This window comes from Gallinula chloropus, assembly GCF_964237585.1.
Source record: "Gallinula chloropus genome assembly, chromosome: Z".
In the NCBI taxonomy this organism is placed as follows: domain Eukaryota; kingdom Metazoa; phylum Chordata; class Aves; order Gruiformes; family Rallidae; genus Gallinula; species Gallinula chloropus.
In genome coordinates, this window is record NC_140089.1 from 45,394,273 (window position 1) to 45,409,667 (window position 15,395).

The 15,395-nt window shown below is 37.8% G+C and overlaps 1 protein-coding gene across 1 annotated transcript in view; it reads left to right on the forward strand.

The window, feature by feature from the left end:
* The window catches only part of AOPEP (aminopeptidase O (putative)), a gene marked incomplete at its 5' end in the record, with an annotated part of 184,133 nt that overhangs the window by 19,718 nt on the left and 149,020 nt on the right, over positions 1-15,395 (forward strand). Inside the window, 2 exons of the mRNA XM_084278581.1 lie at positions 2,336-2,492; positions 5,968-6,216. Of these exons, the coding sequence (XP_084134707.1) occupies positions 2,336-2,492; positions 5,968-6,216 (406 nt within the window). The remainder of the gene's footprint in view (positions 1-2,335; positions 2,493-5,967; positions 6,217-15,395) is intronic.

Consider the following 15,395-nt stretch of genomic DNA (forward strand, 5'->3'; position numbering starts at 1 on the left):
AAGAAAAGAAAAGCAACTAACATAGATAAATCTGAAAACACATACCATGAAAACCTAACTTATTTGGCCTATTGTAGCTTTACCCTTTTGCAAGGTTTGGTCCAGCTCTGACTAGCATATGTCCCTTGCTAATTCATGTAAATTTCTGAATGCAGTACATGCTGTTCTCTCTGGACTGCTAACTTGATTTCACTATTCCTTTTGGCATTCTGTTCAAATTACGCTTGCTTTTTAAAAGAGCTGTTACGGTCTTGCTTGCTCCAGCCTGTCTTGCTGAACTTGTTTCCCTCCATAACCCTCTCTGCACCCTCTGTTTGTATAGTACAGGCCGACACCCTTTCCTTAGACAGCCCTCTCGCTGTAGGGAGAGCCTTCTCCTTCACACCTCCTGCCGTCTGGAACTGTTTTTTGTGTCTGCCTTTTGATTTTCGTGCTTGTTTCAGAATTCAGTTGAAAACACATTACTGTTTTTCCATTGTGATTCCTCAAATTTTCACTCTTCCTTCGCTGCTATTTAACTTGTAAGGTTTTACAGTTAGTTAGCATAACTGCATGGAGCCTTTTGTCATGCTACACGAAGTGAAGTATTGTAGGCTACCCCATGTTTAAGTCAATGGTAAATCTGCTATTAACTTCAGTGTGTGCAAGTTTGGGTTTCTAGCACAGTTCATATCAATAAAACTCTCCACATCAGGAGTTTGGTATTTCAGAATGATAAATTGTTGCTGTCCTGGGTGACCTCCTTCTCTCAAGGTGGCATTTGCTTGCCTTGGCTCATTTGTAGCTTTGGTAAGTTAATTAAAAAAAGGGGGTTGGGGGAGAGAGCAAAATTTGATAAAACACTTATCCTCTTTGTTCCTGATGTGTTCAGAGCAAGGAAGTTCCTTCTGCTCACATACTGACAGGAGGCTACAAAAATTACAGAAGTAATATATGTTCACCTGACAATACAGACAAAAGGTTTTTGATGGTAGTGCAGAATGTTGTCAAAGGTGGAATGGACTGAGGGAGTGTAAGTGATTGCTAGTACACCAGCACATAAGAGGCAGAGGCTTTATCTGCCTCTTACAAGTTCTCACAAACAGTATTGCTTTGTCATACTTGTAAATAGTAGGTGGAAAATTTATTAGAGGCTTGTGCTTCCTTTGGACAGTTTGAGTTTCTGTGGTCACTAAGGTAGGAAACCCAGAGATGCTTTGCTGCAGTGGCTTATTTCCTTTCCTCTCTGCCTTATGGCCTCTACCTGATTGGGTTTTTCTTTTGTGTTTTTTCTTTCCTTTTGATAGTGTTCTATAGCACTAGTCAGAATACTCTTGCAAAAGAACAAGTATTAATGTTCTCTTAAAAAAACCCTGAAGTTTATGTGTTTCCATAGTTGCAACAGCTACAGTTATTTGCAGATGATTCATCAGGTTGTAATTCATGCTAGATCATTTCTGAGAGTAATTAACTTACTAGTGTGGTTTAGTAACTGTATTTCTGACCATAAATCAGTACCTGAGTGTGACCCTTAAGCTATACCCTTTCTAAAGGGACAAATGGGAAACCTACACAACATTTAGATTGATGTATGCTGCCCTAAAACATTCTCCAGTTTATACAAATGTGCTCGTACTCACAGTCATCCTATACCATCCTCCTTGCCTTCCAGCACTGTGTTCCGATAATGGTAAGACTTGCCATTGTTTCACCTTCTAATAGATTCTGTGATCTTGTTTGAGCAGCTCCTGGATTGCCATGACCAAATCACTGACTTAGTCAGTATTCCATCTGATTCTAAGCTTTGATTTCTTGGTGCCTGATTGGCACATCGTGTATCTCAGATTGCCAGGTCCAGTTGACAAGCACTGGTGGTGTTTGTTAGAACTTGCCTATCAGTTTGGTACTGTTCAGAACACAAATAAAATCCTGTGTTCCATGAGAGAGAATAAAATTAAGACAAAACCATAAGGTGGTTGATCCAGGGTTGAAAGAGTTAAATATTAATATTTTTGTTTGTGTGGATCTGAAAGTACCATTAGATTTCAAGTCATTCAGGGCAGTAACAGCACAATCATCCTAAGCTGCATTAATAAACAGCCCACTTATTGATGATTTATTTATTAAGACATCAACATATAGAGGAAAGTCACAGGTGTAAGTGAACAGTACTGAATGCATGGTGGTTACATATGTTTGCTCTTGGTGTCTCAGTGAAATTATTTTTCTTACCTCAACAAAAGTACCAGGATGTGAGGTGGGAGGTTTGGCCCAAAATCTCAAGTACATAAAAATGTCAAATGCTGAATGTGTGCTTTGACTGATGAATCTGTACAAATGTTCTTTTTATTTACAGGTATCTTGAGCTGGTACTACTATGTGACTATGCCGATGCCAGCATCCACCTTCACTGTTGCTGTGGGGTGCTGGCAGGAAGTTAAACAGCAGTCCTTCACTGCTGCTATCCAGACAAACACCAAGTTTTCCTTGCCATCTTCACAAGCTGATTCCGGGTTTGTGTTGAGAATATTGTCGGGGCGAGTGTGTGTGTATTATATATATAAATAATAAAAATGCATTTTCATTTACTCTGTGCAATGGGAAGATGAGTCATATTAGTACAGGAATCAAAATAGAACTTGTTTAATCTGAACAGAAACATCTTGACAGGAAAATAATTCCACAGGCATTATTTCATGGGTAAGGGTGTGGTTCTTTTTGTGTGAAAACAAGCTGCTTAGAGAGGAATATAAATGCCAATGTCCTCTGGGTTTGCGTCCTATATCCTGTGTCTCTTAATGCCCTGCCACAGCAGCAGGTCCTCCCTTGTTTTTCACAATGTAAAATCTTTCATTTTGGGTACTTATTGCCCTCTACTAAAATACTGCCTACTCTCTTGCTTTTTTAATTCCAGTCCCATCCTAGAGTTAGAGCTGGCCTGTACGGTAGTTTTTCTTGGAGTGATGTGTGATAACTGAGCACATGAAAGACCCGTTGCAGTGCTCCAGTAAAAAAAAGTTGGAGTAATAATTCTTTTTTATTAAAAAAAAAAAATAACCTGTTGTCTAGTGCCTGCTACTTTGCTTTATTTCACCATACCTGTAGAAATGTAATTATTATGGATAGATGTATTCCTCCTTCCAATCTGTCAAAATTACTCATTGAGTTTAAATTATTACAGTGATAGATGATCAGAACAATAGTATATAGGCCTGCTGATGAGATTTGAAGCTAAAAATTACGTCTCTGGAGAAATATCACTTGTTGCTGCATATGTTCACCACAGTGGTCAGAAGTCTCGGATGTGACACTTGATTACCTCACGTGTTGCTCTGAGCTTTTCAAATGCATAGACTTACAGAATCACACAATAGCCAGGCTTGGAGGGAACCTTGAAAAATCATCTGGACCAGTTTTGTGTGGGAAGGTGAGCTTAGATGAGGTTATTTAGCACCCGTTGTCCCTTGTCTACTCCATGTGGCTCCTTGTCAAGAGAGAACCTCTGAGCCCTTTGTAGATGCCCTTAAAATACTGGAATGCTGTAACAAGGTCCCTCAGAGCCTTGTGTCTCCCTCTGTCCCTGCTTTGTTCTGGAGAAGGCCATGGGAAATTGTGATGAATGTTTTGCTGAAGTCTAGGCAAACAATATCCGCTATTCTCCACATGTTAACAGTAAATGGTACTTTGTTGTAGAAGGTTAGTATTTTCCTGTCATGTAATTTGGAACTTAGGTAAAGCAATCCCTGCCTTTTAGATAGCTGTTTTGGGGTAATGCTGCATTAACATTAAGACTGTGGACATCCTTAACATTTTGGGAAAGCTACAGACTTGAGAACCTAACAGGAATTTCTTACTGGAATTTGAAATGGCAGGATCCTTATGGGTTGCAGCTTGGCTAATTTTGTTTTAAAAAACTTGTACTAAATTTTGAGAATCAGATTTTTAATGTTTGGTCAGTAAGACATAAAATAGGGGTTTGATAAGCTTCTGTGAAAGTGTTTTGTGTTTTATGCCTCTACTGCTTATATGTCTATGATACAACCACCTATACAGGACTACACTATGGATGTTCACTGTATATTCCTCTCTAATGCACAGCGCATTCAGTAATAGCAATTTTTATTGATTTTGTGGTGATGGAATAAATGAAATTTTCCATTATTTGTAAAATGCCTGAAAAAAGGGAAAAAAATCTGTAGCTTTTTTGTAGCAAAAATTGGTGCAAGTTTAACCAGTGTGATGGTCATTGTTCTGAGTCAGTATATGTGGTGGACATTGAGTTAACGGGTATGGGTAGTGTGATTAATCTGCAGCACTTGTGTTACTGTCAGTGGAAGAAACAGAACTGTTTCAGAAAAAAAAAAAAAGGACCAAAAATAAAATCCTCCACAAGTATGGATTCTCTTATGCATAAGTTAAAAAAAAAGGAGAGCCTAAGTGGGTTAGGTTCTTTTGCAATTAATTAGGACATGAAAATCTATGTCCTTAAAAATCTGCTCTTACAGCTATAGACAGTTAATCTTTATTTGGGAGTTGGTACAACCTGTTACCTATTTTAGACATTAAGAATAGGTAACCAAACCAACATTTTGCACACTATCAGGCATTTCTAGAAAGGATCTGACATGTATAGACAATCAAATGTTAAGGTAGTGTCTCAGATAAGATAGTGGAGATTAACTCTTGGGCAGCAAGAAAAGGAAGGATTTCTGAAAGAAGTTGTTGAAATACGCAGTGTAATTTCTGTCCAGGTGCCAGTGAGTTTGGTGTAAGGAGACTGTATCCAAAAAAGTGTTAAATGGATTTAAGGTGTTAAATAAGTTTCCTATCTCCTCGTGGTCGTTAAGGATTTGGCAACTTGTACAAGAGATAGGGTAGTATTGCTGGCTTTCATGTTCTTGCCTAATCTCAACTCTGATAATAAAAAACAAAGTGACATTGTTTTAGAGCAGAAATATACTGGGTCAGATCACCCTTGGAAAAAAGTTCTGTAAGTTTCTTTGCAGATGGAATCAATGGCATAGCTTAGAGTCTACCTCTTTTACATAAAAAGTTACATAAGTTTTGCGCTTCAACAAACTTGTAGTCCATTTCTACCTGTTACTGTTTTGGTTTGTGTGTCAGCACTCATCCAGAACATGTTCTTCCAAATGGAAATGTTTTGGGTAATGGTGGGTACAGTAACAATAAATGCTTTGCCTGTCCAGGCATAGTAGAACCAGCTTCCTTAAATTGAAATCTCAAACCAAGGAGACACTCTGCACTGTATAGAAGACAGGCTAGCAGGTGCGAACATGAAGCTGATTTCTGCTTAGATATGAGTTTATTTGGGCAGATAAATTATTGTGAAGGTTTATGACTCACTGTTTAGGAAGGATTTAACTTACCCTCCTTCCTTCCAGCTACAGCTCTTAATATCCTGCAAAAATAATGTAAAGTAAGCTTTATCCCGATGTGATATTTTTAAATGTCTATAGTGTTAAGCCTGGATTGATATCTATAGTTTTTAACTTAAGAAGAAAATCTGTAAAAGTTCCTGGAGAACTTAAGTAACAACAGAAAAAAAAGCACGCTTGGAATTCCATTGGAATTGCACTTAATATACTTTGTATTAGTACATAGAAAATTATTTTCACAGTCAAGTTTGAATAGGAATTTTCTGAATAAGTAAGTTTGTATTGTTGCTTAGCTTTCTTTATATACATTTTGAGCACTTGTTTTTTTGATGCATATCTGTTACAAAGACAAGGTTTGACTAGTCTTTTTTCTAGTTATGAATAAGTGTATCAGTTCTACTCAGACATATAGTAATGAGTGTTTTCACAGTGCTGCACATGTGTGAACAGTGTGAGAATACAAATGAGTCGTTTTTATGCAAACTGACTCTGTTATTCTGATGTCTAGAGAGTATCCTCGTTTTAGCAAAACTCAGTTGTGCACATTTCTGGTATATTGATTTTTTTTTTTTTTTTTTTTTTTTTTGGTCAGATGGCACGAAGAAATCTGTGGTCATGTGGAATATCCCTGCCGTTTCCAAAATCCTGCTTCCAGGTTGCAGGCAGTTATTCCTTATAGAGTCTTTGCTCCCTGGTGCCTTATGGAACGTTGCGAAGAACATTTGCTTCAGCTAATTCCTCAGTGCCTCTCAGCTGCTTACACCACACTGGGTACCCATCCCTTTTCCAGGCTTGACGTTTTGATAGTCCCTTCCAACTTTTCCAGTCTGGGAATGGCTAGGTAAAGAAACTTCTTAGGATATAATTTCCTATATTTTGTTAAGACACCTTTTTTATCAGGTAGCTAATGTTGTCACATTGCGTTCAATACAAAGTTGCTGGGCTATTTTCTTAACCAAATGTAAAACTCTAGATCTGGCTTCACGTGGGTAGGTTTGTGTTTGCTGCTGTTGTGCTATGATCTTTTAGTTTTAACGGGGCTCAAGGAAGGAAAATGTAAGCTTATTTGATATCTGGGTATGAATTTCCTCATTTGCCAGGCTGAAGTTCTTTTATTAGTTCTACAAATTTAAATGCTTGATGCTGCTATCATTTTCTTATGTGTTTCTATTGGCATTGTTTTTACAGTTATGTCTTGACAGATCAAGAGCTTTTTAAGGTACAGAACTAGAGTTTATTCATAGTCCTTTTGTAACTTACAAGTTTCTAGTTAAACACTGGTCTCTGGAAGCACAGTAAGGCAAACTGTTAGGATTATATTATCAAGTTTTCATGGAATTGTGGAGAATAAAAAGCCTGGTTAAATATTTTTGGTTTTACAGGATAATTTCCAGTTGTGCAATAACAATAGAATTTTAGCTCTATTAGTTGTAAGGCAAAGCTTAGCAATTGAAATTCCCCATTTGCTTTTAATTTCTCTTAAAAATATGTGTATTTTTAAGTTGATAATGAGACAGTGTGTGTTACAGCAGAGAAAGAAATACTATTTTATTCACTGTTTGCCTAGTGCCAACAGTAGAGTGGATTCGTTTCGGCAGATGGACAGAATATTCAAGGGTAGAATGATATGCAAAGCTATGTATTTCTGTATGTATATGTATCTGTGTATTAGAATAATGAGGACTGAAAGGAAAGGTGTCTTCCCAGACTGTTGGGTTTGTGTTTTGGAGCTCTTGGGGCAGTTGTCATGTAGGTTTGATATCTGAAGAACCTTCAGCAAATTGCACAGATCGCCAGTCCAAGTGTTTAGATTCTTTTTACAAAATGTATTAGTCACATAAGGAAACATTCTGTTTCATGCTACCTGCTACAGTATTTTGTGCCTTATTTAGATAGATTTTTTTCCCTACAGCTTTCCTCTTGCAAGCTTTCTCAGGGATAAAGGTAGAAAATTATACTGGCATGTAATAATATTGCATAGTTTTTAGTATGTTTGCTTTTTTTCAAAAATCAAGATCTCTAACATTTAAAACTTAAGCATTCAGTGACACTTGTCTGTCATGTAAGTGTTACTGCTTTGTAGATACCTTTTACTGGTTACTACATTTTCAATGATAGCTTTTTGTTCAATGAACTCCCAAATGGAAACTTAACTGAGTCCTGGTAGCTTTGGGCACCTGCCACAGGCTCTATTCTTGGATATTTTATGTAGTGGCTGGTTTGATTTGGTTTGGAGGTAAGTGTGATGTTGTGTACCATGTGCTTGTATCCATAAGAAATTGCTAGAGCTGCTTGGCAAGTTCCTTGGTCTTCAAAGGCATGATGCTAAAAGATTGACACAGGTCCTTATGGTTCAACAGCATAATTAAGAAACTGGCCATTTTATTATGTGATAAGAGTGATGATCAATGGATCCATGAAGGGCAAGATGCACAAGTAGTACTAGATGAAAGAGAAAGGGAAGACAGATTGATGTCTAGGCCAAAATGACAACATACAGTAGGAGAAATCTTCAAGATTCAGTTGTTGGTATGTTACTGCTCTTTGGGAAGTTGTCAGAGCTCCTCCTGCATGTACCTTTCCCAGAATTTATAGGGAAAACATGCCTGCAGGGTATTCTGTTGCAAAACCATCTGTGGTTATCTTAGTCCTGCCTGCATGTTCAGAATATTGTATTTGTGCTTTCTTTGTGAAGGAGATGAAAAAACCCCTATGCTTTAATTTCCCTGTGCTTCTTCTCACCACTGTCAGATCCAAGTGATCCGTATCATTGAATATAAGGAAGGATGAAAGAAAGGGCATGCATACTTGCTGATGCTTTTCACTCAACAGTTCATCAAGCCAAGCACATTCAAATTTTTCGAAATTGAAATAAAGGAATAATTTAAGCCATTTAAATGTCAAGCTGTATTTGGACAACAAAGGAAATTATTAAGTGACTCATAATAGCTCGTTTGTTCTTGTTTCGTGTGATTTTTCAAATAGAGGCTGCTATCTATATAGCAAGCAAGCTATTTAAATGGTTAATTCCTGTGCGTGCAATGTTAATTACCTAAATTACTTGAGAGTAAGCTATGTGCAAAACCAGGTCCAAACCCACATTAAAAAAAAAAAAAAGTAGCTATTATCTTTAGTTTAAAAAGGTGCTCTAGTATTTTTTTTTTTAATCTTCTAGCCAATCTGTAGCGGTATAAACATAACATAGCATGCCAGCACAAAAGGGGCTGTTGTTTTGAGAATTCTAATTGTACTCCTGTCTGCCAGGGAAGGAAGCAGTCATAAATTTTAGTCATTATGTGAAGTATCAGGGGTTTACAGCATTTGGCGCTTTTGTTTGTTCCTCATTAGCTGATACTTACTGTGTTTTATATCCCAAAATGCTTCCCTTTACTTAAAGGGGATATTTCCCCAGCAGTTCAGACGGGTATGAAAGTGTGATAATTCTTGCGTAGAGTGACCTCGTCAGGCATTTTAAGCTGTTTATTCCAGTAGCCACTACTGTGGGTCAGCTGCATTTCTCCTGAAGTCTGACTGATGCTTTATGAGAAAAACTCCACTTGGAAGCATATTCATTTTACTGGTGTTTTCAGTACATGTCTTCCTGTGTTTTTTAATCTGCTTAGAACTTCTGTATGGAAATGGGATCTTGACTGTATATAATTATTGCAGTTACCCCTTCTTGCTTCCTGCAGCCTTTGAAGCTGCAGCATTTAATTTTACCCTGTCTTCTGCTTTTATGTTGTTTTAGTTCAAGTAATTCAGAATACCTTCTCCCAAATTTGTTCTAGTAAAAGAAGAATGTGGCCTAAATGTCTTTGTTGGTGATCCTGTGTTAACCTGTACACATGTAAAATGAATGAAGCATTGTGGATCGAATTTAAATAGCTTAAAAGCCAGAGATTCGATTCTTTTTGCGGAGTTTCTGGAGTTTTTTGAACACCTAACAGCACTTAATTATTCAATTTCAAGTTCTCTCGCTAGCAGATGGGAATGAATTGGAGGAAAAGGAGTAGGGAAGTGTGTCAGACTGCAAAAACCCTAGAGCTCGTAACTAGGGTTATGAATTGATCCCTGACCTCACACTACAGTGAAAGGTGGGCATCATCGATGTTCTGGGAGAGCTACAAGCTTATAACCAGGAAGTTAAGACTGGCACCGTGTTTTAACGCTGTTGATGATGATGGGAATTGTCAACCTCATTGGCATTTAAACAGAGTAATTTCATGGCTGCAAATGCTCTTATGTGAGCCAGCAGTTACTCATGTGGACAAAGCTGGGTGGACGACATAAAATAAAAAAAAAGGTTTGCGTGTCCCCTGTTTTTTCATACCCTTCAGATCAGCTCTTTCCTAGTCCAGCTTTAGTGGTTATATTTGGAAACCTAGTGTTTCAAAATCTCTTCCCCCTGACCTACAACTCAATTTCCTCTTGGCAAAACCTGCAGCCACTGAATTCCTTGTTGTTTATCATTCCCTGAGGAAGAACATTCTTTCAAATACAGAGACTCTGACTTTCGGTGCTACTTGATTCTGTGCTAGAGACCTTGACTTCTCTTGCAGTGTTTAGTTGCGTAAGTCCTGGTTTTTGTTCATTTTTTCTTATTTTCCCCATGGAAATTCTGTTTTCCTGTATAACCATTGAAGGCCTTTCATAGTCACACCAATGCCTTCTGTTTCTATGGCTTTAGAAACTGCTTATCATCTTACTACTTCTCCACAGCCAATGTGCTGATATTTATTTGACTCCCCTGGGTGTTGTATGCCTTTGTTTGCATTGAATAGCAGTACTTCTTTTTTAAACTATGATTTTTCAAAGCTTTTTATTTCCAGCACGCATGGTTTAAATAACATAAGATTTTCTTTTTCTGTTTGAATCAACATGCTTTAGATGTACTAGTTTTGTAATAAGTGCTAATACAAGGAAAAATTTTTAGCCAAGACCTGTGTGTTAATAGCTTGACTAGTCGCATCACATGTTGCTGGGAACTAGATGACTATGATGAGAGAAGTGTCCCTTGGTATGCACCACATTCTTAGTTTTCCCTTCAACACACAGCACTAGTAACTGCTGAAAACAGGATAATGGAATAAACGAATTTGGGGGCTTACCTAATTTGGCTGTTCTTACAGGAATTTTGCCCAGCAGAGCTAGCAAGTCAGTGGAACCAAAGAACTTCTGAGCAAGATACTGATGTTTTCAAAACAGGATCCTAGTGTTAGATTATTTGAATCCTACTTAGGCTCTAAAATTAGTGGCCTCATTTTCAAGTATGCTGGACACCCTTGAAACCCAAATGGAGCTTGATGACAGAAACATAGAGGATGCTTGGCATATTTGTAAATCAGGTCAACTTATATAGCTGGCTAAATATGGATTTAGCAACCCAGCTTTCAATTCCTATTTATAAAGGTCTTAGTCACTCTTCTCCTCTCATATAAATAAATGGTGTTTGGTATTTTAAAAGGAAAGAACATCCATTTCTTCAAAACACGGTATATCATCAGAACTCTCGAGTCTTTCAAGGACGTCACTAAGGTTGTTAACTTTCTAAATGAAAAGGGGGAGAGGAAAAGAAAAAAAAAAAAAGAAGATGAAGAAAATGGATTTGCTTGCTCTCAGATTTACATACAAAACTCCTTTTCATTCAAAAGCCTTACTTGCATATTTACTAAGTATTTCTGTGGACAGGGTCATGACTTAGTTAAGTTATGAGAGTTATATTTAGTTTAATATGTAAGTTACTTTAATGTGACTTGAATATATAGAAAAATCAATTTGGTTTAGACTTCCTGGAAATACTTGCAAGTTATGGTGCTTTGTTATACACACAGTGGGGTTTTTTAAATAGAATTTGGAGCTTGAAGTCTGTAGTGAAGTCTAACTAGGAGGAAATCGTATATGTCCTTCTTGTGCTTCTAAGGTGAAGAATCAAGCTGGATATTTAGCTGAAAATACCATGAAATCCATTCATCAGTGCATGCAGAAGTGCTAAAACAGCACTGAGCATAAAACAGTTTTTTAACCCTACGTTCTTTTTCTCTGTGCTGTCTTAGATGACCACCTATGTAGAGTTCTTTAAGAAAGGATGCAAATGACATTGTGGAATTATCTATGAAATCTGTGTGGTCTGTAGTATAAAGACTAACATAGAGAGTTATAAGTACAGAAATTCACCTTGATTTTCATGGAGTTACTTTGGAATAGTAACTGTTCTGGTAGATACTTGGCATATTTGTGAGCCTCACGTGCTCTGTTATAGTACTGTTGTAAATAATAACTCATGTTTAGCAAAGGTACTCCAGAGATTTATCTTGAGGAATGGAGATGGGAAAATGTGATACTAATTTGGGACATTTTTTGAGAGAAAATGTTGGGTATCTATTTTAAATCTTGGTTTTGGTTTTAATACCAGAAAGGCTATCAGTCCTGGATCACATCATCACACAGAATCATAGACTAGTAGGAGCTGTATGTCATCTAGTCCAACCCCCATGACAAAGGAGGATCACCTAGAGCTGGTTGCTCAGGATTGCATTCAGATGGATTTATGGATTATCTCCAGAGACGGAGACTCCACTCACACCTTCTCTGGGCAAACTGTCCCAGTGATCTGTCACCCTCAGAGTAAGGAAGTTTTTCCTCATGTTCAGGTGTAACTTCCTGTGTTCCAGCTTGTGCCCATTGTCCCTTATGTCACTGGGCACCACTGAAAAGAGTCTGGCCTCATCCTCTTGACACCTGCTCTTTAGCTATTTATAAGCTTTGGTGAGATTCGCTCTCAAACTTCTCTCCTCCAGACTAAACAGAACCAGCTCTCTCAGCCTTTCTGCATTGCATTTAAGTCTGTAGTTTACTAGAGACAAAATAGGACAAAATTTATTCCCAAGCTTATGAAAATGGTGCTGACTTCTGCTCTTTCATCCGATGCTTAAGGGTTTCCCCCATCCCCTCCGGGCCCACCGATGCTGATGTGATAGACTGCTAGCCCAGAACAGGCATGAGGTGTAATGGAAATCCCTACATTTGATAGGGATCTGGCGGTGCAGGACCCTACATTTGCCTTTATTGATTTCATTTGGTTCCTCTCTGCCCTCCGGCCTGTCCAGGTCTTGTTGAATGGCAGTGCAGCCTGCTGGTGTGTTGGTCACTCCTCACAGTTTTGTATAATCAGCAAACTTGCTGAGGGTACACTCTGTCCCTTAGTCCGTGGCGTTGATGAATGTGCTGAACAAGACTGGACCAAGCACTGACCCTTTGGACACACCAGACTACAGGCCTCAAGTAGACTCTGCCCCACTTATCACAACGCTCTGAGCCCTGACATTCAGCCTGTTCTCAACCCACCTCTCTGTCTACGCACCTAACCCACACTTCCTAAGCTTGCATGTGAGAATATTAGGGGATGTGGTGTCAAAAGCCTTGCTGAAGTCTAAGTAGACAATATCAACTGCTCTCAGTCATCCACCCAGGTAGTGATGCCATCACAGAAGGCTGTCAGACTTGTCAGGCCTGATTTCTCCTTGGTGAATCCATGTTGACCAATCCATGTTTCCTGCACACACTTTGAGGTCACCCCTAGAATGGTCTGTTCCATCGCTTTAACAGGGATGGAGATGAGGCTGGCTGACCTTGTAGTTTCCTGGGTTCACATAATATTAAAAATATACTGTAGGGTCTGTGGGCTATAACCTACAGTTAGTTTTGAATTCAGGAGATCTTGTATCTGTCTTCCAGCCATTTGAACATTTAGCTAATTCTATTTCACTTTCGTCTTTCCTTCCTCAAATTTATCACTTTTCTAGGAATTTGGATTCAGTTTTCAGTGCTATAGTTTAATTGGAATTTTAATTACACTACCAATAATCTGCTGACAGGGTAATAATTTAATAATTTTTACTTTTGCTCAAGCACTGCTTTAATATTTAAAGAAAAATAAAGCTATCCTGAATTCATCCCAGTTGGAGTCTTAGCTGTGATAGCAGTAATTCTGAGTATGTGGCTGTACAGCACATTCATATGAACTTAGTGTTTTTTAGACACTGAGAACATTTTCTGAATCTGTGCTGGAGCCTGAAGTGAAATTTCCGACCACTATAGTCACAGTCCTTCATCCAGTTGTATTTTTGGGATCAAAACTGGATTTGGAGTACTTCAGGCACAATATATTTCCTTACTAATCTGCTGAGCTGCCTTATTGGTTTATTAACTCTTAACAGCTGTTCTTTTTGAATGTAAACCTACAAAAAGATGAAAAGCAAAATTTGGTTTTCATAATTTTATAAAATTGCTACATTCAGAGAAATACTACTTTAAATATCAGAAGATAAAATACCAATATTAAATATCAAATATCAGAAAAATGATTTATTATACCTCAGAGTATGTCCTTTATACTCTTCAGAATGGTATTTATAAGATCAATAAAACAAAGAGATTTCTTACCTTCCATACCTATTTTTTTCTCTAGTTTCTTGAAAATAAGTACATATGAAATAGACAGTTCTTTAATTTTAACTTGGTAAATAGGCTTTCATGTGCTTTGAAAGGCAGTGGAAAATAAATTGGCTGCTTTTTAAGAAAGATTTCAAGTTTTGTGTCCGGTAGCTTCTTAAGCCAGGTACTGATTTTATATTGGCATCTTCATTGATGTCAATTATTCCTGACTGCTGTAGCGCACTGAGAAAAGAGAGCGTAAAAGGTTAAGCACTTTGTCACAAAGTGGATGTAGAAGTTACCTGCTGCAAATATTTTTTTTTGTTATTATTGACTATACACCTTCTCCCACCACCAAAGAGCCAGATTCTTTCACACTGTGTCCTGCAACACCATAAAAATAAAAGGCAGCTGATATTCTGGTAACTACACATTTTAAGTATAGGACATGAGACTATGATGGGGGAAGCCTTCTTTCTTTAATCTGTGAGATATCTATGCATTTTTACATATGGTGTAGCTAAAAACATGCCCTTTTTTTTTTTTTACCCTTGAATATGCAAAAAATGATACATACAACTAATACACACTTAAACCCAGCCTACACAAGTTCCTTTCATTTTTTTTCTGCTCCTAGGCTTGTGTTTCTCAGTCTGACAGGTTGATAAAGTAGCATTTGGAGATATGAAGACTAAAAATTGACTTTGGCTTTTTTTTAACCATCCTTCTTGCAATGCCACAGCAATGTCTGCTTTTATACTTAATCCCTAAAGGGAGATCATTCAAATGGCTTGTATGACCACTGCAGCTCAGATGACTTGTCCTTTTGCTTTATTATGGTATCTCAGTGCAACATCTGTGCATGAGTATATATTGTTTTGGTTCCAGTAGCAACAGCATAAAGCAGAAAACAATTTAGTATTCTACTAAAACTGTGGAAGCAACCACTACAGCTTAAGGTGGATTGAAATAGTTCTAACAGTAACGTGAATTCCATGCCAGAAATGAAATTTTGAATCTAAACCAATTTTAACCCATAAAGCCTGATGCAGTTGGCAGACTGTGCTAGACCACTCAAAGATTCTCAGCAGGCACACACCAGGACTGACCCAGATGCATGTATGATCTCATTCCCATATATTGTATCAATCTGTCATTCTTGACTCACTTGCTTTTCAGTCAGAAGATTGCTGCCTCTTCACGGACACAAAAGTGTAGAAGCTGAGTCACAGTACTGTATCATGGTTCTCTGATTAAACTTTTTCAGTTGTTTCAGTCATCCATTCCCTTCTGTGTGGCAGGATGACTAATGTAAGGACCTTACTAATCTAGAAAGTGGCTATCCCGTACCGTAGTTGTTAAACTGAGAAAAGTACTATTTGCTCCTCCTTCTTTGAAAAATATGGTAAAATGGCAACTGCAGTAAAATACTAAGAAATGGAAAACTGATAAAACAATGGTAACACTGTCTTGAGTATCACTGCTGATTGTAAAGATGATCAGAAGTCTCTGAAGCCCATTGTCCTCCTTTCGACCCACCTTAGAGGACACAAAAGAGATCATCGAACTTGGCATGTGCAAACTACA